The sequence below is a fragment of the Mytilus californianus genome, unplaced genomic scaffold (genome assembly GCF_021869535.1).
Source record: "Mytilus californianus isolate M0D057914Y unplaced genomic scaffold, xbMytCali1.0.p SCAF_9, whole genome shotgun sequence".
NCBI lineage: Eukaryota > Metazoa > Mollusca > Bivalvia > Mytilida > Mytilidae > Mytilus > Mytilus californianus.
This window is the reverse complement of record NW_026262745.1, coordinates 84748720-84776402: the sequence shown is the minus strand read 5'-3', so window position 1 is coordinate 84776402 and position 27683 is coordinate 84748720. Positions and strand designations below refer to the sequence as shown.

At 33.0% G+C, this 27683-nt stretch overlaps 1 protein-coding gene across 1 annotated transcript; it reads right to left on the bottom strand.

The window, feature by feature from the left end:
• Positions 1 to 145: 145 nt before the first annotated feature.
• LOC127713926 (carbonyl reductase [NADPH] 1-like) lies at positions 146 to 26768 on the bottom strand. Its single transcript, XM_052219872.1, has 8 exons — positions 26649 to 26768; positions 17431 to 17512; positions 11839 to 12017; positions 11054 to 11166; positions 4156 to 4284; positions 3807 to 3948; positions 2045 to 2108; positions 146 to 331 (listed from the first exon to the last, which is right to left on the bottom strand). The coding sequence occupies exons 1-8, from the start codon at positions 26667 to 26669 to the stop codon at positions 234 to 236; spliced, it is 828 nt and encodes a 275-aa protein (XP_052075832.1). The 5' UTR covers positions 26670 to 26768; the 3' UTR covers positions 146 to 233.
• Positions 26769 to 27683: the final 915 nt, after the last annotated feature.

Genomic DNA, 27683 nt, shown 5'->3' with positions numbered 1-27683 from the left:
GTCCAATAATTTTAGTATTCCTTTTATTCTGGTTCGTGTATATTTTTTCATTTGCATATACTTCCAATGACTCCCTTTATTCATATCTCTTAAAAAATACATTATGGACAAATGGAATTTCAGAGATTAAAAAAAGACTAAGACATATAGTTATGATGTGTAATGTTTCTTAAATAAATTTATATCAAGAAAGCTAATTAAGCTAGCATAGTCCATCAAAGTTTATTAGATAGTCATCCCCAGTTTTGAATGGTTCTGTCAGACACATAGTTTCCTTTTGGGCTAGTTGTTCCAGGTGGAAGCATTGCTAAATACACTGGTGTATCTGCTCCTGTAAAAAGTAAAAAGTATATAGATAATATTACATGTATATGGTTGAAGTGATGAGATAATTGTGTGTATTTTGAACTTGCATACTAATCATAACTATTTCAATCTTCTTTCCATTCTCCTGTCCTAGGATCACTATTTTTCGTTCATATATTTAATTTTAGGTACTGGGGGGGTTTGTTCAACAAAGAAAGCATCATCAGCTCAACCAAAATGGCAATAACATTATAATTACTTTAAAAAACGAAAACATTAAATTGTCAATTTGTTTTTAAAAGACAAATGTAATATTATTAAATAGGGGAACATGAAAACCTGTACAAATTAATCAAACCAAACTTAAGTATATAAATCAGTGCATGGTGTGTTTGAGAAGTCCCTTTTTTATAATGGGAATTTGCTAGTGAGCTTTCTGTTAATAGTTCTAAAAACATAGTTCTGACAAACTGAGAGACATTTGTTATAGCTGTAATATTGAAACAGAAAATTATATGAGCTGCGTCAGATAGAAATCGACCTTTTGCAAATGAATATCAATACATCTGTTAAATTTTTTCGGGTTGAAAAAATGTCTACGGAAAGTCTGTAACTGTTTGATATTTGATATGTTATAAGAACCTTACAAAAAAGACCAAAATTCATCCTTTGTTTCGTATTTGAATGTTCCAAAATCAACCAAATTATAAAATGTGTTTCTTTTTCAGATATAAGCATTTGGAAATTTAACAAGAACCAGGAGATGAATTGATTAGATTTTGTAGAGAGATGTTTTCACATCAAAAAATCTCTTATAAAAAGACAAGGATTTAACTTGACTTTGCATGAAAGAAGTTGACGGGGTACTAAATGTTAATATGTGAAGAAACAAGTTACATTAAGCCAGAACAACTAAACTTGTGTGGGCTAGTTTGTGTGATAAGCATCTAAAACGTTCATAGTGAAAATGAGTGCTCTTTTCAATACAAACTTTTCAATTGAAATGTTTTCACTGTAATTTTTTTTAAAGAAATATCAAGGATTCAACCATAAATAGTGGGAATGTTGTTAAAGATGCAGATGATAAAATGACAAATATTATGAAAAACAAGTGGGGGCTGATGAGCAAGTTTTGTACTGGAAAAAAAGAAAACCAGCCAGGGAGGCTAAAAATCCAATGAAAACAAGATGACCACTATGACACAAAAACAACATTAAGAAAGAAAGTAGGTGAAACCTTTAATTCAAATTAACCCGGGTACAGTCTTACCTACTAAAATGGTCACCATTTTCAAAAGGAAACCTTTCTTGTCAAGTCACCCCCTCATTGTCCTGATGTAGTAATCCCAAATGCTCTATGAACCTCAATTCGTATATGGTCAGTTGTCTCAGGTCCAGAGAAATTCCTTAATAAACATCTTTGAATGCAGAAGCAGTTTCCATTTGTTTTTAATTAAGTAAGGTACATCCATTAATTATAGACACACAACTTGTGTTTCAGGAATTTATATACAGACAAGTAGAAGATCAAATTGAAAAGAAACTGATTTATAAACAGATATTAAAAACCCCAAAAATGATATTTTGTAACTTTTTAGTTCTGAAGTGTTTTGTATCGTTGGTTTTGGGGCCCTTTATAGCTTGCTGTTCGGTGTGAGCCAAGGCTTCCGTGTTGAAGACCGTAGCTTGACCTATAATGGTTTACTTTCATAAATTGTGACTTGGATGGAGAGTTTACCTTGTTCTATTGTTTTAGTTCCTTTATGAGAACTCATATCAGTATCAACATATCCTGGGCAACACTGAAAATATGAAAAATAAATTGTATATCTAAAGATAGAAATGAATGATTTGATTACCTTGTTCTATTGTTTTACATATAATACGTTGTTCAGCTGTGCCTTTTTTATGTGCTGAATTTGGTTGTTTTACGTATTCGTTTTTATTCTGTAGTTAGTCACCACTTCGGTGTTAACATGTATATCTATTATATAGTCATTTTTATAAATTTAATGTTTGCAAAAGTATGAATTATTCTAAATACTAAGGATTATCTTATCCCAGGCATATAACCTTAGCCATATTTGGCACAACTTTTGGGAACTTTTGGTCCTCAATGCTCTTCAACTTTGTAATTGTTTTGGCTTTCAAACTTTTTTGATCTGAGCGTCACTGATGGGTCTTATGTAGATGAAACGCACGTCTGGCATATTTAAAAACTATAAGCCTGGTACCTTTTGATAGCTATTATTTGCATGTGTCTCTGTCCTGTATGTTCTTCCATTTATTTGTATTGTAGTCCTGTCATGTAATCTTGTCATTTTAATGTTATATTTAACATTGCCATAAAAGCGGGAGGTTTGGCTAGCAACAAAACCAGGTTCAACCCACCATTTTTTCTTAAACATGTTTAACCCTGCATTCTGTATTTATGTTCCTATCCCACATAACGTGCCTGTAATTCAGTGCTTGTTGTTTGTTGCTATGTTACATATTTGTTTTTTGTTCATTTTTCTTTACATAAATTAGGTCTTTAATTTTCTCCTATGAAATATTTTACATTTGTCATTTCAGGGCCTTGTATAGCTGATTTTACAGTATGGACTTTACTCATTGTTGAAGGTTTAACCTGTTGTTGTTAATTTCTGTGTCATTTGGTCTCTTGTGTAGAGTTGTCTCATTGACAATCATACCACATCTTCTTTTTAATATTAGTAACTGCTCCACTGAGTCCATCCTGCTGTCTGTATGAAATACCTTAAGTTACATTCACAAGATATAAAAGGTGATAATATATTTATCTTATCGTCTTTATAGATTTGTAACCTATAATATCTTACATTTTTTGTCTTAAATTATTTTGTTTATTAATGACTATTAACTGTACAGTTCTGAAATATAGAGTAAAATCACAAAAATACTGAACTTTGAGGAAAATTCAAAACAGAAAGTCCCTATCAAATGGCAATATCAAATGATAAAACACATCAAACGAATAAAAAACAACTGTCATATTCCTGACTTGGTACAGGCATTTTCAGATGTAGAAAATGGTGAATTGAACCTGGTTTTATAGCGCTAAACCTCTCACATAGAAAGAAATAAACTGTCATTTTGATAGTTTTCTCGATAATTTTTTTCTAATTCTAGCAAGGGCAACCATATTGGTTGATCAGAGGGAAATTTGGAACTAAATTTGCATAAAAAACATACGGATGATTGTAATTAATTTTGGTGTCATTTTTCTATGTTGTGTCTTGTGTACTACTTACTATTTGTCTGTTTGTCTTTTTCTTTTTAGCCATTACATTGTCAGTTTATTTTCAATCTATGAGATTGAATGTCCCCCTGGTATCTTTGGCCCCTCTTGAACTATAGGAGTTTCAGAGGAGAAATGTCTTAACAAAGATTAAAAATTGATGACATAGAGCCAATGTGAAGGAAATAACTCAAACCTGACATAGGCTTTGGGACCTGGTGAGCTAAAATTATTTACTTACTGCATTCACAACAATATCCTCCCTAGGGTCAGAGTTCAATTCTCTCTGCTGTATGAAGCTCATTACAGTAACACCAACCTTAGACATTCCATAGGCTGATGAAGCAAATCCTTGTTTTAGGTGGCTGTCAGTCTGTGCAGCACTGGAAAAGTTCTTTACAAATAAGTAATAAAATAAAATAGTTATGTACGAATGAAGTATTACCTCTCAAAAAGAAAAAATCACGATAGAATACACAGTGCATAAATTCAAACATTGAATTTTGCGAAAAGACATTTATATAACATTGAATTCTGAATCAATTGACATCATTTCTAAACTATGCAGTCTAAATTCCTAATGTACTTACTCAATGAATTGCCGAATAAGAGCTTTCAGCTGGTCCATAGTTATTTTTGGGTCTTTAAACTTTGCTTTGATTTCATCGCTACATTTTGCTATACACATCTGTGATACCATACTAGATACGTTGGATACTCTGTAAATAAATCAATAAATTGAAGCATATATGGTTTTTTTACTGTATTTTCACGCTTCCTTTGAAATATAAACTAAACTGATGTTCAGTGGTTGTCATTTGTTGTTGTGGTTCATAAGTGTTTCTTGTTTCTCGTTTTTTATTTAGATTAGACCGTTGGTTTCCCTGTTTGAATGGTTTTACACAAGTATTTTTTTAGGCCCTTTATAGCTTGCTGTTAGGTGTGACCCAAGGCTTCTTGTTGAAGGCAATACTTTGACCTATTATTGTTTACTTTTATAAATTGTGACTTGGATGTAAAGTTGTCTCATCGGCACTTATATCACATCTTCTTATATCTAAGAAATGATTTGTCTTTCTGTGAAATTCAAATACTGTAAACAAACTTATTTTCATGTGAGATTTATTTTTGAGACTTTTACAAGTATTATAATTTAGCGAATATAAATCATCACTAATACATGTAATATGGAAAACTTTAATCTTTCCTTATTTAACTTCATCAAGCAAATTTTAAAATTCTGAAATTAAATTGCCCCTAAATGGTCTAGTAAGGGCTAAACATGGAATAAAGTATCCATGAAAATAAGTTGGTTTACAGTATACAAAAAGGATTAAAAAGAAACCATTGACTAATGACAGATAAAACAATTTTTTTTTTTTTTTTTTTTCATTAGTCAGGCTTTTACAATCCCTGTACATCACCACCTGACTATGGTGTTAAGGGGTTTGATATCTAAAGCAAAAAATTTGAATAATTGACTACATTTTTTTTTCTACTACTGTGAATATATATTATATTTATATCAACATTATAATAAAAAGGGAGGGGAAAAGAACAATCACACACACATACACACACTCTTGCACTTGCGTTAATATAAGGGAGCTACCATTTGATTTTTATGGGGCTAGGATGAAATTTGAAACAAGAGGCTCTCAAGAGTCTGAATCGCTCACCTGTATTTCAGAGGAGAAGATTTTTAAATGTTAGCAAACTTGATGAACAAATTGTGTAAAATTGTCTTTAAAGGGCAATAACTCCTTAAGGGGTCAATTGACAATTTTGGTCATATTAACTTTTTTGTTGCTTACAGTTTATATATATCTATAATAAAATTCAAAATAATAACAAAAAACTGCAAAATTTTGTTAAAACTACCAATTCGGTGGCAGCAACCCAACAATGGGTTGTTCAATTCGTCTGATAATTTCATGGCCGATAGATCTTGACCAATTAAACAATTTTACCCCATGTCACATTTGCTCTAAATAATTTAGTTTTTGAGATATAAGCCAAAAACTGCATTTAACCCTTATGTTCTATTTCTAGCCATGACGGCCATGTTTGTCGATGGATACAAACTTCGGATACAATTTATAAACAAGATACCCTAAGGAACATTTAGTTAAAGTTTGAAGGTAATTGGCCCAGTAGTTTCAGAGAAGATGATTTTTAAATGTTGGCAAACTTGATGAACAAATTGTGTAAAATTGTCTTTAAAGGGCAATAACTCCTTAAGGGGTCAATTGACAATTATGGTCATTTAACTTTTTTGTAGATCTTACTTTCCTGAACATTATTGCTGCTTACAGTTCATATATATCTATAATAATATTCAAAATAATAACAAAAAACTGCAAAATTTTGTTAAAACTACCAATTCGGTGGCAGCAACCCAACAATGGGTTGTTCGATTCGTCTGAAAATTTCAGATCTGATAGATCTTGACCGCTTGAACAATTTTACCCCATGTGAGATTTGCTCTAAAAGCTTTAGTTTTTGAGATATAAGCCAAAACTGCATTTGACCCCTATGTTCTATTTTTAGCCATGGCGGCCATGTTTGTCGATGGATCAAAACTTCGGATACAATTTATAAACAAGATACCCTAAGGAACATTTAGTTGAAGTTTCAAGGTAATTGGCCCAGTAGTTTCAGAGGAGAAGATTTTTAAATGTTAGCAAACTTGATGAACAAATTGTGTAAAATTGTCTTTAAAGGGCAATAACTCCTTAAGGGGTCAATTGACAATAATGGTCATATTAACTTTTTTGTAGATCTTACTTTCCTGAACATTATTGCTGCTTACAGTTTACATATATCTATAATAATATTCAAAATAATAACAAAAAACTGCAAAATTTTGTTAAAACTACCAATTCGGTGGCAGCAACCCAACAATGGGTTGTTTGATTCGTCTGAAAATTTCAGAGCTGATAAATCTTGACCAATTGAACAACCTTACCCCATGTCAGATTTGCTCTAAAAGATTTAGTTTTTGAGATATAAGCCAAAAACTGCATTTGACCCCTATGTTCTATTTTTAGCCATGGCGGCCATGTTTGACGATGGATCAAAGCTTCGGATACAATTTATAAACTAGATACCCTAAGGAACATTCAGTTAAAGTTTGAAGGTATTTGGCCCAGTAGTTTCAGAGGAGAAGATTTTTTAAATAGTTTATGACGACAGACGACGACGACGACAACAGACGACGGACGAAGACGGACGCCAAGTGATGGCATAAGCTCACATGGGGCCCTTCGGGCCCCGGTGAGCTAAAAAGGCAGGACAGAAGTTTTGAGTAAAAAAAAAGGCAAAATGAGCAACTTGGCCAAAAAAAAAGGCAGGTTGACAAATTATGTATAAAAATTCATGATAAACTAATCAAAAAAAAAGGCAGGACCGACTCCCTAACATATATCAACTTGTGTATTGCAAAGAAAATGTAAAACTTGAATCTTTCCATTAATAACTTCATCAAACAAATTTGAAAATTACAAAATAAAATCACGGCTAAATTGGCTATTAAGGGCTGTACGCAAAGTAAAGTATCTGTTAAAATAACAGTATACAAAAGGGTTTAAATAGAAACCATAAACTAATGACAGATAACACAATTTGAAATAAAATGCTCCGCTGGGCGCAGCTTGATACGACCCCAGAGGTCGAACCCTGAACAGTTGGGGCAAGTATGGACACAAATTCAAGCTTGATACAGCACTGAATTTGGATTGTGATGAAATATTTGACACTGCATAGGTTTCTGACACAGAATGAATGTGGTCTAAGAACTTAAAAAATTTTAATTTACCTATTCAAATCATGCTTTTATATATAAATCAGAAATAACCAATTTAAAATAGAAAATTTTAAAGAAAACAAAGGAAAAAAAGGGGAAAAAAATCCCTCCCCCCAAATTTTTTGAATCCCCTTATGATTCATCACCCCCAAACTCAATCCCAGCCTTCCCTTTGTGGTGAGGTACCTTCCAGTACAATTTCAGAGAGATCCATACACAATTTATTGTCTGGAAACTAGAAAAATGCTTGTTTTTAGGCCCCTTTTTGGCCCCAAATTCCTAAACGTTTAGAGCAATTACCCTCAAACTCAAACCCTGCTTTCCCTTTGTGATATGGAACCTTTTAGTACATTTTCATAAAGATCCATACACTTACGCACAAGTTATTGTCCTGAAACTAGAAAAATGCTTGTTTTTTGCCTCTTTTTGGCCCCTAATTCCTAAAATTTTGAGGCAATTACCCCCAAAATCAATCTTAGCCTTCCCTTTGTGGTATGATACCTTGCAGTACAATTTCAGAGAGATCCACACACTTGAACACAAGTTATTGTCTGGAAACTAGAAAAATGCTTATTTTTGGCCCCTTATTCCTAAACGTTTTGGGCAATTACCCCCAAACTCAATTCCAGCTTTCCCTTCGTGATATGGAACCTTGTAGTACAATTTCAGAAAGATCCATACACTTACACACAAGTAATTGTCATGAAACTAGAAAAATGCTTGTTTTTTGCCCCTTTTTTTGGCCCCTAATTCCTAAAATTTTGAGGCAATTACCCCCAAAATCAATCCCAGCATTCCCTTTGTGATATGGAACCTTGTGGTACAATGTCAGAGAGATCCATACACTAACACACAAGTTATGCCTGGAAGTTACAAAAATGCTTATTTTTGGCCCCTTTTTGGCCCCTAATTCCTTAACTGTTGGTACCATAACCCCCAAAATCAATCCCAACCTTCCTTTTGTGGTATTGAACCTTATGGTAAAATTTCATAGAGATCCATTCACTTAAACTAAAGTAAAAGTGCGAAAACCAATGTGTCTTCGGACGACGACGACGACGCCAATATACAACTAGAGGCTCTAAAGAGCCTGTGTCGCTCACCTTGGTATATGTGCATATTAAACAAAGGACAAAGATGGATTCATGACAAAATTGTGTTTTGGTGATGGTGATGTGTTTGTAGATCTTACTTTACTGAACATTCTTGCTGCTTACAATTATCTCTATCTATAATGAACTTGGCCCAGTAGTTATAGTGGAAAATATTTTGTAAAAATTTACAAAAATTTACAAAATTTATGAAAAAATTGACTATAAAGGGCAATAACTCCTTAAGGGGTCAATTGACAATTTTGGTCATGTCGACTTATTTGTAGATCTTACTTAGCTGTACATTATTGCTGTTTACAGTTTATCTCTATCTATAATAATATTCAAGATAATAACCAAAAGCTGCAAAATTTTCTTAAAATTACCAATTCAGGGGCAGCAACCCAACAACGTATTGCCTGATTGGTCTGAAAATTTCAGGGCAGATAGATCTTGACCTGATAGTCAGTTTTACCCAATGTCAGATTTACTCTAAATGCTTTGGTTTCAGAGATATAAGCCAAAATCTACATTTTACCCCTATGTTCTATTTTTAGCCATGTCGGCTATCTTGGTTCGCGGGCGGGGTCATCGGGCACATTTTTTAAACTATATACCCTAATGATGATTGTGTAAAAGTTTGGTTAAATTTGTCTTAGTAGTTTCAGAGGAGAAGATTTTTGTAAAAGATTACAAAAATTTACGAAAAATGGTTAAAAATTGACTATAAAGGGCAATAATTCCTTAAGGGGTCAACTGACCATTTTGGTCAAGTTGACTTAATTGTAGATCTTACTTTGCTGAACATTATTGCTGTTTACAGTTTATCTCTATCTATAATAATATTCAAGATAATAACCAAAAACGACAAAATTTCATTAAAATTACCAATTCAGGGGCAGCAACCAAACAACGATTTGCCTGTTTGGTCTGAAAATTTCAGGGCAGATAGATCTTGACCTGATAAACAATTTTACCCAATGTCAGATTTGCTCTAAATGCTTTGGTTTCAGAGATATGAGCCAAAAACTGCATTTTACCCTATGTACTATTTTTTAGCCATGTCGGCCATCTTAGTTCGTGGGCGGGGTCATCGGACACATTTTTTAAACTATATACCCTAATGATGATTGTGGACAAGTTTGGTTAAATTTGTCTTAGTAGTTTCAGAGGAGAAGATTTTTGTAAAAGATTACAAAAATTTACGAAAAATGGTTAAAAATTGATTATAAAGGGCAATAACTCCTTAAGGGGTCAACTGACCATTTTGGTCAAGTTGACTTCATTGTAGATCTTACTCTGCTGAACATTATTGCTGTTCACAGTTTATCTCTATCTATAATAATATTCAAGATAATAACCAAAAACGGCAAAATTTCCTTAAAATTACCGATTCAGGGGCAGCAACCCAACAACAGGTTGTCAGATTCATCTGAAAATTTCAGAGCAGATAGATCTTGACCTGAAAAACAATTTTACCCCATGTCAGATTTGCTCTAAATGCTTTGGTTTCAGAGATATAAGCCAAAATCTACATTTTACCCCTATGTTCTATTTTTAGCCATGGCGGCCATCTTGGTTGGTTGACCGGATCACCGGACACATTTTTTAAACTAGATACCCCAATGATGATTGTGACCAAGTTTGGTTAAATTTGACCCAGTAGTTTCAGAGGAGAAGATTTTTGTAAAAGTTTACGGACGACGGACGACGGACGACGGACGACGGACGCAGGACGACGGACGACGGACGCAAAGTGATGAGAAAAGCTCACTTGACCTTTCAGGTCAGGTGAGCTAAAAAGAGAACAGATAAAAAAAATAAACAATTATCTACTAAACCTTTACAATGATAAGATATGTCTGGACAACATGAATCCTCCTATGAAAAAAAAAATTATCATAGAAAAGTAGGTCATCCAAAAAACTATTGTTATTTCAATCGTTATATACATTATGTCTTATATATATTCAAAATCAGTTACATAAATTAAAAGGCAGGACAGAGATTATAATTAAAAAAAAACAGGACAACATTTTACATCCTAGCCCCCTTCCCCTTCCCCCCATAAAAATCAAATGGTAGCTACCTACAACATATTTAGGGTACCGTAGAAGTTGTAGCACTTGACACTGGATGACTTACCTAGCATGTGGCCTCAGTAGAGGGAAAAGTGTGTTACACACATTCAGGGTACCATAGAAATTTGTAGCACATGACACTGACTGACTTACCTAGCATGTGGCCTAAGAAGAGGGAAAAGTGTGTTACACACATTAAGGGTACCATAGAAGTTTGTGGCACATGACACTGGGTGACTTACCTAGCATGTGGCCTCAGTAGATGGAAAAAAGTGTGTTACACATATTCAGAGTATCATAGAAATTTGTAGCACATGACACTGAATGACTTACCTTGAATGGATATTCATTAGAGGGAAAAGTGTGTAACACACATTCAGCGTACCATAGAAATTTGTAGCACGTGACACTGGATGACTTACCTAGCATGAGGCCTCAGTAGAGGGAAAAGTGTGTTACACACATTCAGGGTACCATAGAAATTTGTAGCACATGACACTGAATGACTTACCTAGCATGTGGCCTAAGAAGAGGGAAAAGTGTGTTACACACATTCAGAGTACCATAGAAGTTTGTAGCACATGACACTGTTGCTTGTTCACTGAATGGTGCTGTTGATGCTGCCTGCAATATAAAAAGATAACAATGGGGCTACAGGGGTATTGATTTCATGGTATAATTTAATAATTTTGCACATGAGGTCTTACATTGAGTATGTGTGTCAGTGCTGAAGCACATTTTGCTTTTGAGGGCTGATACAGATATGCATATGAGGGTGGAAATAGATTTTGTACATGAGGGCTGATACAAATTTTGCATGTGAGCCTTATACAGATTTGGCACATGAGGGCTTAAACAAATTTTGAACTAGAGCTAATACAGATTTAGCATGCAAGGGTTGATGCAGATTTTGCTTTTGGTGGCTGATATGGATTTGCAAGTGAGGTCTGATACATATTTTACATGTGATGGCATAGATTTTGCATGTGAGCGCTGATAAAAATTTTGCATGTGATGGCATATATAGATTTTGCACATGAGGGCTGATACAGATTTTGCAAGTGAGAGCCTATACAGATTTAGTATTTTTAGGGTTGATACAGATTTTGCATGCAAGAGCTGATTCAGATTTTGCATGTAATGGCTAATTTAAGCACTCCAATTTGCATAAGAAACCTGTATCAGCATTTCAATATCATCCTTCTAGTCTGTTATTTTTTCTTTTGTTTATGTCATAACAGCAAGGCAAAATTAATCATTGATCTACTAGTAATAAGTATTTTACCATAAGATTACCTTGAATGCAATACCAGCATTGTTTACAAGAACATCAATTCCACCATATTGTTCTTTAACAAAGTCCCTTAGCTTGTTAATGGAAGTTTGATCATCAAGGTCCATCTGATGATATTTAGGTGACATCCCTTGCTTCTGCAGCTCTGCAACAGCAGCCTTACATCTCTCCTCACTTCGTCCTACAATTATTTGTTTAAAAGACAATGAATAAAAGCACAGAGTTCCAATGTCCCCCGCATTGCACATGTTTTATATATCAAGGTACAAAAGGCAATAACATATATTTTTTAGGTTCTTTAAAACTTTTTAGTTTAAACATATTTGTTTATAGTAAATTGGGAAACAAGTTATTGCAACTTATATTAGTCCCTTTCCACTTTGAGGGTGCGAGTGCTGCCTTGTAGCGGCATTAGCCTGTTCTTATTCGAAATCTACAAAGGTGTCTTTTACATGCAAGAGATATGGCTGTCTCTTAACACAGGTCAGCCAATTATTGTCCCCATCCGACGGACTATCATCGTTTCTCAAGACCATACTTGCAAATGGTGTCAAGGGAGAGCCGAAAATTCAGTTCCTGAAATTTCTCCCCGAAACGATGATCGAACCAGGAACCTTTGTGTTAGTAGTCTGATGTGCTAACCACTACACCATGGCTCTTTTTTTATAAATATCTTAGAAAAATGAAGGTATCAGAGCAAATGCAATGTGATTTCCTTTCTAATTAATATTTCCAAGGGGCATAACTCATTATAAAAATTTGATGAGAACTTCATTTTAGAAAGTGTGAAAGACATTAATTGCTGATATTAATCTATGTTTTTTAGTTTCATAAAATTCTGGCCAGAATTGAACATATGAGAGCGCTAACAATGCAATATTCCATATAATCAATATTTCCAAGGGGCATAACTCTTTTAAAAATAATTGATCAGCACTGATTTGTGTACTCGTCAAAAACATTGATGTTATTGACCTATAATATAAATTTCATAAATATCTGTCAAGAATTTTACACATTAAGGCTCTCATAAGGCAATTTTCATTATATTGTATATTTCCAAGAGGCATAACTCTTTCAAAAATGATTGATTGGCACTGATTTTCAAACTCATGAAAAACTTTGCTGATATAGACCTTTAACATTCTGGCAAGAATTGTACACATCAGAGCGCTAACAATGCAATTTTCTTCATTGAATAATGTCAAGACAGTACTTTTATATCACTCTCAACTCATTGCACTGGTGACAAAAAAGTGTGAATACATCATATTAAAAATATAAAGGTCATATGTACATGATGTAATGTATGTAAGATGTGGGAAATGGACCATTTCTTACAAACAGAGAGGGTAAGTTTGGAACCAATTGATGCAGAAGGATCCTGGAAGTTAAAGATGACTCTTTTTCTCATAGCATTTAAAAGGGATAAATCTTTTTGTAAGCAGTTTAAAAAAGAAATTAATAATTAACTTTCTGTTAACTTGTCGTTTGTAGTTTGTATACCGTATATGTTTTTAGTTCATTGCTTTGTTCATAAATCAGGCAGCTAGTTTTCCTCATTTAATTTGTGGCCTTTTATGGCTGACTATGCAGTATTAGTTTTACTCATTCTTGAAGGTTCTACAGTGATCTATAGTTGTTAACTTCTATGTCATTTGATCTCTAGTGGAGAGTTGTCTCATTGGCAATCATGCCACATCCATTCTTATATTAGCAAAATTGGCATATTGTTTTGCACTTGGAATATGGTTTTATATCCAACCAGTGGGATAGCTACGTCATTTCTATAAAGTGTACGCCCGAACCTTGGCGAGGGTTTGAGGGACCCCAGTGGGTCAAGATCAGCCGGAGGATCTCTTGATAGTGGTTTCTAGGGAGCAGAGGTCCCGGAAGCTATTTACACATTATAGAAAGAGATACCATTTCTGTCATTTAAAACTCATCAATAGCACATACTTTTAAATCTAATTTGTTTATGTTCATGTGTACAAATGTATTTTAAAATGAACAACAAAATGTGAATGGTCATTGGTTTTAGAGAAAAATGTCAACACCAGCTACTGTAAAATTTGATGAAAAGGATATTAGGGGTAAAACAAGAGGCTCTCAAGAGCCTGAATCGCTCACCTGTTATATTTTTTGCTTAAATCTTTCATCAGTGATTATTTTTGCTTTTCAATATATATTAATGAGCGGCTTTAAAATGCCATTTAAATGTTCATTGTATCTGTCATATTTTCTTCAAAAGCAAATAAATGCATTCTACCCATATGTTCCATTATAGCCATAGTGTCTATGTTTCCTGACGTACAAGGAAATAAAATACAAAATTTATACTAGATTCTTTTGAGAAGATTTTTAATGTTAAAAAACATAAACACCTTGTGTAAGATTGTCCTTAAAGGGCAATAACTCCTTAAGGGGTCAATTGACAATTTTGGTTATTAAACATTTTTGTAGATCTTATTTTGCTGAACATTTTAGCTGTTTACAGTTTATCTTTATCTTCAATGATATTCAAGATAATAACCAAAAACTGCAAAATTTACTTAAAATAACCAATTTAGTGGCAGCAACCCAACAATAGGTTATTCAGTTTGTCTGAAAATTTCAAGGCTGATAGATCTTGACCTTTTGAACATTTTTATACCATGTCAGATTTGCTCTAAATGCTTTAGTTTCTGAGATATAAGCCAAAAACTGCATTTGACCCCCATGTTCTATTTTTAGCCATGGTGTCCATGTTTTTCAATGAATCAAAAATTCGGATACAGTTCATAAACTAGATTCCTAAAGGAACATTCATTTAAAGTTAAGAAGTATTAGGCACAATAGTTTCAGGGGAGAAGATTTTTAAATGTTAGCAAACTTGATGAACAAATGTGTAAAATTGTCTTTAAAGGGCAATAACTCCTTAAGGGGTCAGTTTACAATTTTGGTCATATTAACTTTTTTGTAGATCTTACTTTGCTGAACATTATTGCTGTTTACAGTTTATATCTATCTTTAATAATATTCAAGATAATAACAAAAAACTGCAAAATTTCCTTAAAACTACCAATTTAGTGGCATCAACCCAACAATGGGTTGTTCGATTCGTCTGAAAATTTCATGGCTGATAGATCTTGACCAATTGAACAATTTTACCCCTGTCAGATTTGCTCTTAAAGCTTTAGTTTTTGAGATATAAGCCAAAAACTGCATTTGACCCCTAGGTTCTATTTTTAGCCATGGCGGCCATGTTTGTCGATGGATCAAAGCTTCGGATACAATTTCTAAACTAGATACCCAAAGGAACATTAAAATTTGAAGGTATTTGGTCCAGTAGTTTCAGAGGAGAAGATTTTTGAAATAGTTTACGACGACGACGAAGAACGATGGACGGCAACAGACGCCAAGTGATGGCATAAGCTCACATGGGGTAGAGCTAAAAATCAATCAACAACTTAATCCAAAAGTAAAAAGTAAGTAAAAAAAACAAGTTTCCTTTTCAATGTTGTCAATCTATTAATTAGTTTTGACTTCATCTAGCTTTTTCTCAATTTTATGCGCAAATTTTGTTAATGGACACATGAACAGTCAAGGATATAACTCTATAGGGTTATTACAGAAAAATAACATACATTTGTTATTGTGGACTAAAAAATCAAAGAACTGTGATAACATATGTATGTTACATGTTTCAAAGGGGTAATATACATCATTAGTTTTGTTAAAATGTATACAGGTTCTATTGATATTACTATTGTATTTATGTATACTTAACTATAGAAAGATATAACAGTTCATAGCTTGCCAATCATGCATAGTACACCTATGTTATTACAGAAAAAATATGCCTATAATAACTAACGGGTGTTATTACAGCTCCTCTACATCACTCCTAAGCATTTGCTCAGACATTCATCATGCTTAATTACAATGTATTTTAATTTATTGTAAGAAATAATGATCAGAGCATGTAATGAGGTTCTGCGCAAGCTTCCCAGTAATTCCCAAGTGTCTTATATAATAAGTTAAATGCCTTTAATAACTAAGCCTTGTTATTACAGCTAAGTTTATCCCTTAAAAGCCTCGTCTCATTGATTTACCATGGTTAATGAAAAATGTATTAATTTAATTCAAAAATTAGTTATCAAGGCTATGCATTTAGTTTCTGCGCAAAGTTTCAAGAGTTCCCTAGAGCCTACTAAAAATCAAAATATTTATGATTTATTTTACAAATAACAAACATATGTTATTACAGATTTAGAAAATTTAAGGATTAAAGAGTAGACAACTCATGAAAGTATCTGTAATAACACATGCAAGTTATTTTCTGTAATAACCCTATAGAGTTATATCCCTGACTGATGAAATATAATCATTTTTTTTATAGATGGTCAGGAGGTGTAATTTGAATATTTGTTAAGGGTTCCTCGGAACCCTCTGTCTCCCTTTGGAACTGCTGCTGTCAGTCTACAAGTGTTATATTAACTGTACATGTAATAATTGAATCCATTTACCAATCAAATACATGATTAAACAAGTCAATGTTTTCTTGAGATGCTTTTCCTTAATCTTGAAGATTAGCTTCTGCCCAAGTTTGATAACAATTTATAAAGTTTACAAATTTATTTTCTAAAAAAAGGACTGTTAAGTGCAAAAAAGGTAAGTCCGTCTGTCAGTTAAATACTGAAAAATGAAAAAAAAAAATATGCTTTAAAAAATTCTCCTCAGAAATGACCCTTTTATCATTAAAAAAATGCTTATGCCAAAGTTTCATAAAATTCGACAAAGTAATTGATATGTCACATCAGAATAGAGAGTGGAAACTGAGAATGTGTCAAAGAGGCAACAACCCGACCAAAGAGCAGAAAACTGCCTAAGGACACCAATGGGTACAACTATAACACACCAGGAAACAAACTTTATTTGAATTGAACTGTTTCATATTTTTATTGTGGGGCATTTTATAGCGGACTATATGGTATGATTTTTTCTCATTGTTGAAGGCCGTACAGTTGCCTATAATTGCTTACATCCACTTTAGCGTCGACAAAACTGCAAACCACATATCATATATCAGCAGATCTATAATTGATTGCTTTTAAGGAATAGGAAAATGAGTAGAATTCACAGTGGATTCAGACTTTGACAGAAAATGAACCAATGTATAATCTGATACAATTTGATTAAAAAAGTTATTTGCGTCTATTTTATCTTCAATGACATGTAATTAAAGAAAGAATTACAAGGCTTAATGTTTGCTTTCAACAAGTTCTTTTAATATATTATCTATTTAATCTATATACAGTAGATGGATATGTTTTTCCCAAAATTTAGGTGCACGCCCGGGCGTTTTGGCGTAAACACAGCTACGTGCATGCAAACAGGTCAAAGAATTCTTCTGTCTGAAAAAAAAAACATGCAAGTCAGTCCAAATAATACAAATTTATCAACTTGGTGTTGCCTGTTTTAATTTTTCAAACAGCCTCATAAATTTCAAGAAATGAACAATTTTGTGTAAATCATTTATTCATTATTTATAATTTATTCATTATTCATAATTTATTCATTGATTCAAATTTATTCATGCTTAGCTTTCTTACCTGTAAGGAGAACATCACCATCAAACTGTTTACATAAGGCCTGAACTACAGCATAACCTATTCCTTTGTTGGCTCCAGTCACCTGTATAAGTGATGTAAATATTTGTTTAATTATTTTACCATTAAGTTTTCAGTTCATCTAAATTATGAGTTGTATAGAAATATGTAGCATAACTGTTAACTAAAAGATGTACAAACTATAAAAGTACATGTAGACAATGAACAACTGTACCAAATCCTAAGGGTTTATATCGAGATGATTAAGAGTTGTCTCCCCTTCCATATATACAATGTATATGGTGGATAAATTTGGTCTGCTTTTCCATCTTTAAGCTCTGTCTCAAAAGAACTAGTGTCTAATTTATCCGGAGATATGACATTTTGTAGTAATTCCTAGAGGGATTGATATTGAGTTGGTTATAGTTGACTCCCTTTCCATACATTTCAGATGGATATAAAATATACATGTGTAAATATTTTTTTACAGAATCAATATGCCACTTATTCATATCAATCATTCTTAACTGGATGTCATGTACATATTTAACCCTTGGCCTCGGTGGCAAGTGGTCTAAGTAGTTCTACTACTATAATCACTAGCCAGTCAACACTGAGGTTGTGAGTTCGAACCCCTGCTCTTGCGGGTGCACTCAACTGCAATCTTAATTGACTAGGATTGTCAGTTTTCCTATCTAAGGTCGTGGTTTTCACCAAGGCACTCCGGCTTCCTCCATCTATAAAAACTGACCGCCACAAAATAGACCAAATGTGGCGCCTAAAAGTGGTATTGAAACACCAACAATCAATCAATCAAATTTAACCTAATGTATTGTTAATTATCATGATCAATTCTGTCCTTTAATGATATCTTGAATTAGAAAAATGCTGATAATTTATCTACATTAACGAGGGTCTGTATTTTTTTTATTTTTTAGGTCATTTTTCTCTATTCTTTAAACTTTTTGCCCATCATTCTTTATTCTTTAAACTTTTTGCTTGTTATTCTCTATTCTTAATACTTTTTGCCCATCATTCTTTATTCTTTAAACATTTTGCTTGTTTTTCTCTTTTCTTAATACTTTTTTGCCCATCATTCTTTATTAGGTCTTTCCACTTTTCTGTGGAAAGACCTATTGTATTTGTTCTGATTATTATTATTAGGTCTTTCCACTTTTCTGTGGAAAGACCTATTGGTTTTCTTTTGATTATTAGGTCTCTCCACTTTTCTGTGGAAAGACCTATTGGTTTTCTTCTGATTATTTTTTTTTTTTTTTCTTCCGCCTAATTTTGTTCTTGCGATAAATATTTGTTTCGCAATATGTCGCTTAGATATTTGGTATATGATATCAAACAGTATATGCGCCTTTGAAATTTACCCTGCGAAACCAAATAATTTTCTTTGTAGGAGTTATCTCCCCGAACACTGTTTTCCTTGTGCACGCATCTCCTCCGTAACCGTAAAAGAAAGCAACAAATTTATTTTACCAAATTGCTCGTTATATCCTCAGGATGTTTTGTCCAATTTTGACCGAAGCGATACGTAAACTCCATATGAGAGTTATTTCCCCTTCTGTATTTGACATAAGGGATATATAAATGTATAGCATGAATGGTAAGTGATAAGAGACCAAAGGTATATTGATTTGAGTTCCTTGGTTCATTAAAATGAAATTGAGGCCAAGGTCAAAGGTCAAGGTCATATTCTAAATTTTAACTTTTCCTTGTTATTTGATCTCCTCTGTCACTTTTAAAATTACAAATTAAAGAACTAGTGCAAAATTTTTGCTTAATTGTGATTAAGATATGATACATTTGGTCTGAAATAATCCAATGATATCTTATATGAGTTATTGTCCCTGAAATGATTCAATTTAAGGTTAATTGATTATTACTCCAACTTGGTACATGATAAAGCCATAAGATCTTTTGCAAAATGTTGGGTGACATATGACCTTGAAAATGTCAACCGGAAGTGACCTTGAGTGAACCGGAAGTAGTCATTTTTGCACTTATTTCATGTAAAAGTACATAGAAACCATATATTTTTTGAATGGTCATACATTAATCTATCATTTGAGACTGGAAGTGATATTTTATAAACCAGAAGTAGCATATTATCTCCCCTTATTACCGGCATAAGTATATAAAAACCATATATTTTTTGAATCAGTGTAAATAAAGCTATCATATGAGACCGAAAGTGACATTTTCTAAGCCGGAAGTAGCCAATTATCTCCCTTTTTACAGGCAAAAGTATATATAAACCATATATTTTTGGAATCAGTGTAAATAAATCTATCATATGAGACCGGAAGTGACATTTTCTAAACCGGAAGTAGCCAATTATCTCCCTTTTTACAGGCAAAAGTATATATAAACCATATATTTTTGGAATCAGTGTAAATAAAGCTATCATATGAGACCGGAAGTGACATTGTCTAAACCGGAAGTTGACAATCATCTCTCTTATTTCAAGCAAAAGTCTAAAGAAACCATATGTTTATTGAATCAGTATGAAGAAACCTATGATTGGACGCCAATAGTAGCTTTGAGTAAACCAGAATTAGCTTCTCATCAATTATTTAGAGAATTGATGTGATAATACCTTCAATTGTTCTTTGAACAATTGGTTTTTAATTTTTTTTTTCTTCCGCCAAATTTTGTTCTTGCGATAAATTTTTGTTTCGCAAGATGTGGCTTAGATGTTTCGTATATGATATCGAACAGTTTATGCGCCTTTGAAATTGACCCTGCTTAACCGAATACTTTTCTTTGTAGGAGTTATCTCCCCGAACACTGTTTTCCTTGTGTGTGCATCTCCTCCGTAACCATAAAAGAAAGCAACAAATTTATTTTACCAAATTGCTCATTATATCCTCAGGATGTTTTGTCCAATTTTGACCGAAGCAATACGTAAACTCCATATGAGAGTTATTTTCCCTTCTGTATTTGACATAAGGGATATATAAATGTATAGCATGAATGGTAAGTGATAGAGACCTAAGGTATATTGATTTGAGTTCCTTGGTTCATTTAAATGAAATTGAGGCCAAGGTCATATGTCAAGGTCATATTCTAAATTTTGACTTTTCCTTGTTATTTGATCTCCTCTGTCACTTTTAAAATTACAAATTAAAGAACTAGTGCAAAATGTTTGCTTAATTGTGATTAAGATATGATACATTTGGTCTGAAACAATCCAATGATATCTTAAAGGAGTTATTGTCCCTGAAATGATTCAATTTAAGGTTAATTGATTATTACTCCAACTTGGTACATGATAAAGCCATAGGGTCTTTTGCAAACTGTTGGTTGACATATGACCTTGAAAAAAGTAACCGGAAGTGACCTTGAGTGAACCGGAAGTAGTATTTTTTGCACTTTTTTCATGGAAAAGTACCTAGAAACCATATATTTTTTGAATGATAATAGGTTAACCTATCATTTGAGACCGGAAATCTCATTCAAACATCAGTCACGTCTCAGTCATTACAACTGAACGGACGTGCTGGGTCAGCTCTCCTTTACCCGCTATCTTCGATGAGGGTTTACTGTTAGATGGATCAACGACTTACTACTTTCGATGACAGAAACCAATCCAACGCTGTACAGACTACGTTAGGCTTTAATCGGCGTAGGGCTAATTCCCGTGTCAACATACACTCCAAAACCCATTATGGATTGGGGAATGGTATGCCGAGTGACGTCCGAGGGCTGTATCCTAGGTGTTAGATGATGGACCACCTTTTCACTGTCTCACGACTTTGGTCCTGATAATGCTTCCTGTCATCGTTAATACTACGTCCGAGACTCATCTACCAGTACTCCATTATCGAGGTTAGCGGGCTGCCAAGCTGACCAATCTGGCCCTGAAAGCAGCCGTTGTGAAGACATAACATCAAAATAGTCAACAAAAGAAAAACCAAAACAACTCACAAAACCAAGATGGCGGGCTACCAAAATGGCGTCCTCCACCTGTTCCTGACCAATGGCACAAAATTATTTAAACGCTCACCAAACGCCTTCGGGCACCGAGCCGACTGTGCGAGGGATGTATATCCAGTCAAGGTCGTAAAACACTTCCAGTAGACTGGAAGTGACATTTTATAAACCGGAAGTAGCATATTTTCTTCCTTATTACAGGCAAAAGTATATAGAAACCATTTATTTATTGAATCAGTATGAAGAAATCTATACTTTGACGCTATTAATAACTTTGAGTAAACCAGAAGTAGCTTCCTATCAATTATTTAGAAAATTGATGTGGAAAGACCTTCAATTGTTCTTTGAACAATTGGTTTTTAATTATTATTATTTTTTCTTCCGCCTAATTTTGTTCTCGCGTAAAATTTTTGTTTCGCAAGACGTCGCTTAGATATTTCTTATATAGTATCATACAGTTTATGCGCTTTTTATTTTCACCCATTCTAAGCCGAACAATTTTCTTTGTAGGAGTTATTTCCCTGAACACTGTTTTCCTTGTGACTGCATCTCCTCTGTAACCGTAAAAGAAAGCGACAAATTTATTTTACCAAATGGCTCGCTATATCCTCAGGATTTGTTGTCCAATTTTGACGGAAGCGATACGAAGACTCCATATGAGAGTTATTTCCCCTAATGCATTTGAAATAAGTGATATGCAGTTGTAACTGGTAAACCATAAGTGATAGAGACCTAGGGTCTGTTGATTTGAGGTCCTTGGTCCTAAAGAATAGAAAACTAGGTCAAGGTCAAAGGTCAAGGTCATGTTGTGGTTTTTTACATTAGGTTCATATCGCTTCTTCCTAGAAAGAATTATAGATATCAACAAAACAATTTAACCAAAAAGTTTGTCGCGACACGTGTTTACTAGAAATTTTTTGTTGAAATGGCACGCGTCATTTTATTGCAGGGTCAATGTCCCTGTTATGGTCGAATCAACAAATTACTTATCAAAACTTCAAACTTTGCAGCTATCATGTTGTAAATGTTTCTTATCTCAATAATGAACCACAGTCTACCACTACACTCCCCCCCCCTTTTTTTCAACTGATTTTTTTTTTAAGTTATCCCATTTCAAAGAAAAGAAGATCGCTTTTAGTCCCGTACATTATACTGTAAAATGCTAATCCTTCTTATGTACAAATTTCTTTCTGAAATAGAAATCCATCCCTGCAAAAATCTGCTCCAATTCATGTATTTTCTGAAATTAATCGATGAGGCACGTGCGGTCCGCTTGATTGCGAAATTAAAATCAATGTATTACTGAAGTCCTACACTCAAATTTCTAAACATGCATTAAAATACAAATCTGTGCTCCCGTGAACATGTGTACGTAATATGTATGCATGATCCGACATCAATGACCTGTACAAAATAAAAACAATAGTTATCGTGTTTCTTTGATCAATACACATGTGCTCTGTTCAACGGTCTCCCCTGAAAAGAAATTAATATATTAATATTAATAACTCCAGACATATATATTCGAGGGTCACGTGACTTCACAACACCATCTCGCGCGCAGACCTAAATTTAGAATAAAACATTGCATATCCAAATGAGGAAAATAAAACTTCCAAGATAAAATTTACTCAGTTTTCCTACAAATTCAATCATAATGCATACACAACAAATAGATGAAAAATGGAAGTCCGAGGTAACATAGAAACTAGAGAAAATTTATAAACGAATGATGCTAGGATCAATTTTTATGAGGACATCTCAGGCGTCCGTTTGGCTGTGCAGGATGTCTAAGTACGCAGTCACGTTCGGTCAGAATATAGGCGTTATTTAAGTTAGCTGCGTCGCACAGAGAAAGTGCCATGAAATCAATCAATCAATCAATCAATCAATCAATCAATCGACCGACCAACCAACCAACCAACCAAGCAAAAAACCAATTAATCATGTTTCGGAGGGGAAAGACCGTTTAACAATTGTTTTTAAAACAATTGATTTATATTTCTTTAAACTTTTTGCTTGTTATTCTCTATTCTTATACTTTTTGCCCATTATTCTCTTTTCTTTATATTTTAGCACCTCATTATTCTGTATTCTTTTTATTTATGTCCATTTTTCTCTATTTTATAAATCCCAATCAACACCCTCATTACCACAGGCACTTGTCTCCGATTTTTTTTTTATATAGAACTTATAATATAACATGTTATATTACTTACCCTTCCGGAGCACCTGAGATCACACCCAGTTTTTGGTGGGGTTCGTGTTGCTAAGTCTTTAGTTTTCTATGTTGTGTCATCTGTACTATTATTTGTCTGTTTGTCTTTTTATTTTTGGCCATGGTGTTCAGTTTTGTCAGTTTGTTCTCGATCTATGAGTTTGACTGTTCCTCTGGTATCTTTCGTCCCTCTTTTACAGTATATATAAAAAAAAATCTGAGAAAAGTGTCTGTGCTCATTACTGGTTTTGGGTCAAAATATGAAAATGTTTGGAGGCAGTGCAACACTTTAGACAGAAAATGTTGATTTGATTGATGTTTTTCTGATGAAAGTCAGTTAAGAAATGAGAAAGTAAAGTTATTGTTAAAAGAGCAATATAGATTGATTGATGGTTGGTTCCTTAACGTCAAGTGGCAAATATTTCATGATTGTTCAGGAGCAAAATAGAGAAATCATGTAAAACTGGCTTCACAGGTTTGTTTAATCAAATTTTTATAGCACTGTATGTAGCATCTTTGGCAGTCTGGAAATAAGACTTATATGATTTATTACGGTGAAATTGCTTCAACTGATGATATGCATGGTTAAGAGGTCGAACCAAGCAGAATTTTTCTATTGTGATTTGAAGAACAATGTTCTTATTGAGTACCATTATATCCTTATTTATTTTTTCAGTAAAAAATTGACTATTTAAATTTAGCATTAAAATTGTGGTTTTTTTGTCATTATATGAAGATTTTTCATTATTTCACTTATTACAAAAATGTACACCACAGAAGTAAATAAGCTACATGTACGTACTATGATACTGAGATAGTGAATGTCATTCTTGCTATCATTTGAAATATCATAATAATACTATAAACCAACAATTTTTGGCAAGCAATTTGTTTTTCGCGAAATAACACGAATATAAATCGTCACAGATACATCAAACTTGGATGTTCTCCTGTGTAAAGACATCAATAAAATTAGAACATCACGAAAATAAATCACCGTGAAGTGGAATAGAAAGGACTTAACACAAAATAAAGTATTGCAATAATAAGTTGATTTACAGTATTTATATACATAATATAAGAATAGCAATAATAAAAATTGCTGGACAAAGAGTTGAGGGGCCTGATGGGGGGTCTCATCACGATTCACGAGTTGATTTTTTTGTCAATCACGATTCACAGAAAATAAATTTCCATGATCACGGATCACGAAAATATAAAAAAAAAAAATCTGTAGAAAACGGATCACGATAGCGAAAATGCGCCGATCACGAAGAACGAAAATAACCCATCAGGCCCCTCAGAGCTTCTATAGTCAGTTTCTTAATTTTAAGGGAAAAGGAAAACTGTTTTCAATTTGTTTATAACCTAGGCACTTTCTACCATTGAATGTTAAAAGTGACAAAGCCTTAAATAATATTTTCAAGAACTCAATATTTCATTCATTTGTTTTTCACCTTGCGTCCCAATTTAAAATAAAAATTATGAATTTAATACAATGACCATTCAAGAAAATCTTCCTTGTTATATCTGTCAGTCAGGGGTTATACTTATACAGGTGTTTATTTTTATTATAAATTATATTGGGGGTAGAGTAATATATCCCTTTGAAATTCAAATGTTCTTTATTTATATAAGTAAACATGTCTTATTTTCTTGAATCTCTCTTGACTTCTTTGCTCTATAGAGTGTTTTAATGTTCATTAACAGTTATCTTTACTATATATCATGTATATAAAAGTATAATTTCATAGAAAATGAAAATATCCCTTGTCTTTTATCTTCAAAATACTGCCCATTTACAGCAGTTCATGAAGGCCTTGTGCAGTTACTTAAATGTAACAACGTTAACTGTGTGCAATAGAGTTCTTTTTTTTAGTTTTTGAGATCAAAAGTTGATCTCTGATTAATAAATAATCAGCAAACCAGAAAAATTTTGTTTAAATATGTTGTTAGTCCAAAAGTTAAGAATATAAGGGGTTGTAAAAAGAAATTACTTTTATAAGTAAATTTTTAAAGAGGATTAAGGGGAGATTATTCAAACTTTGAAAATATATACATGATATACATGTAAGAATAAAAATCTTACAAATTTTGCATCTTTAATCTTTAAGCTTTTCTATTGACAGTATTCAGGTAGGTAAATAATTTCAAATGTGAGGCAAGGAAGTAAAAAGTTCATTTCCACTCCAAGTCTTTAAGTTTGAGAAACAACATAGTGTAAAATTTTAAATATTGATACATTCGTGCATATTTCTACATGTACATCATGTACATGTTGGCAAGGATTTGTATAGTGACAAGATTATTCAACCGAGTTCACACATTTTCCTGACCAAACATACATGTACATGCTTTTTACATGTAATTTAAATAATGCTCAATTACCATACTCATTACTTTCAATAACATGCACAATTGTAATGCATCACCCAAAATACAATTACATTTTCAATTACCCCATCCCTGATCATCATGATCATGACAAACAAAGATCTGCTTCATATTTTTTTCTTATTATGACACAGAAATTACTATTTTTTCATCTGTAAAGTGTCCTTTTTTAAAAACAAGAAAGTTTATCCCCCACACTTATATAAACAAGAAATTTTTTGAAATGACAGAATTACACAAAGAATCGTAAAGCACTGTTTTCTGACTGGCAAATTTTCAAGATGCACATGTTTGTTTGCACTCAGAGTAAATAGTGTGGTGTATAAAAATTGCTAATTGAGCCTAAAAGTTGAGATAACCCTGTATTGGAAGAATGCAATTACCAACACGTATAATGTTTATAATTTACAAAATGTCTTTGAACTGAGGAATGAAACAACATGTATTCTTCAGTATTGAAGCCTTGTTGACCTAAAAGAAGAAAGAAGAAGAAACAGATGACAAAACAATTCCTTTCTTTTATATATATATATGACGCCAATTCAAAGACTTTAATTTCTGTTATTAGAGGTGTTCCATAGGAAGCTTATACAGAGAAGACGAAGTACAGTATCACCTAAGACTACTATCTGCTATAGCAGTCTCAGTTATCATGATTACTTACAATTGCAACTCTTTTTGCCATTTTGAACGAGCTTGGAATTATGTTCCTTCAAGCGGCTCGTGTTCTAGAATTTAAACTCAAAGATAAACTACGAATCAAATCGGATTGTGAAAGACACCATTACGGTAAAGTTGACAAAATGGCGGTAACCTTTTGTTTAGGGGGTATCTCAAGGTGTACAACAACCACATGTAATAACGATAACTTTTTTTGTTTATTATATGTGACCAGCCATGAGATTTTCATGCTTATGGATGTACCAGGGCCAAGATGAGTTTTTTGAATCTTTTTGGAGTATACATAGATTTTAAACACCCTTGCAAGTTATTTTGCTAGATTCTTCAAAATAACAAAATTCATGTTTTGTTAGCTTCGATTTTATAACTTTTTTCTTCAATTTTTGAAATATGTTCATGTTGTACAGTTGTTATGTCATATTGTGTTTTTTTGTTTTTTTGTGTTTTGTGTGTGTGTGTGTGGTTTTTTGTTTTTTGTTTTTTTTTTTTTTTGGGGGGGGGGGTCAAGTCTTTTTCAATTAATCAAAATGAAATTGTAACTTTAAGTTTAACATGTTTAATAACTAAATAACTGAAGAATTTAAATTCGGTTGCCATTGCAAACAAATTCATGGTGAATTTAATATTTTTCTTTCTTTCTTAGGGATAACTACATCAATGCTAAGAAAGTGAATACCAAGATATAATATACCATCAAGGAGATGTATATTATTTAATATGCTTTCAAATTTTCATCTGTTATCTTATTGTGAATACATATTGTACATAGTGATTAAATCAGTGACCTGTTCATGCAGTCTGATTTTAATCAGACTGATGACATCAGTGTTTTTTTTTTATAAAAATAAAAATATAAAAACTTATCAACTATTGCCAGTAGGTTTATGAATAATAATGGAAGACGATAATGGTATGCCAAGTCTATAAAGTAGGACACTTGGATTCTTCTAGAAGATTTGGCCCACTCCCACACTACGGTAGGTGAAAATGAGAACATCGATCTGAGCTATCGTAATTT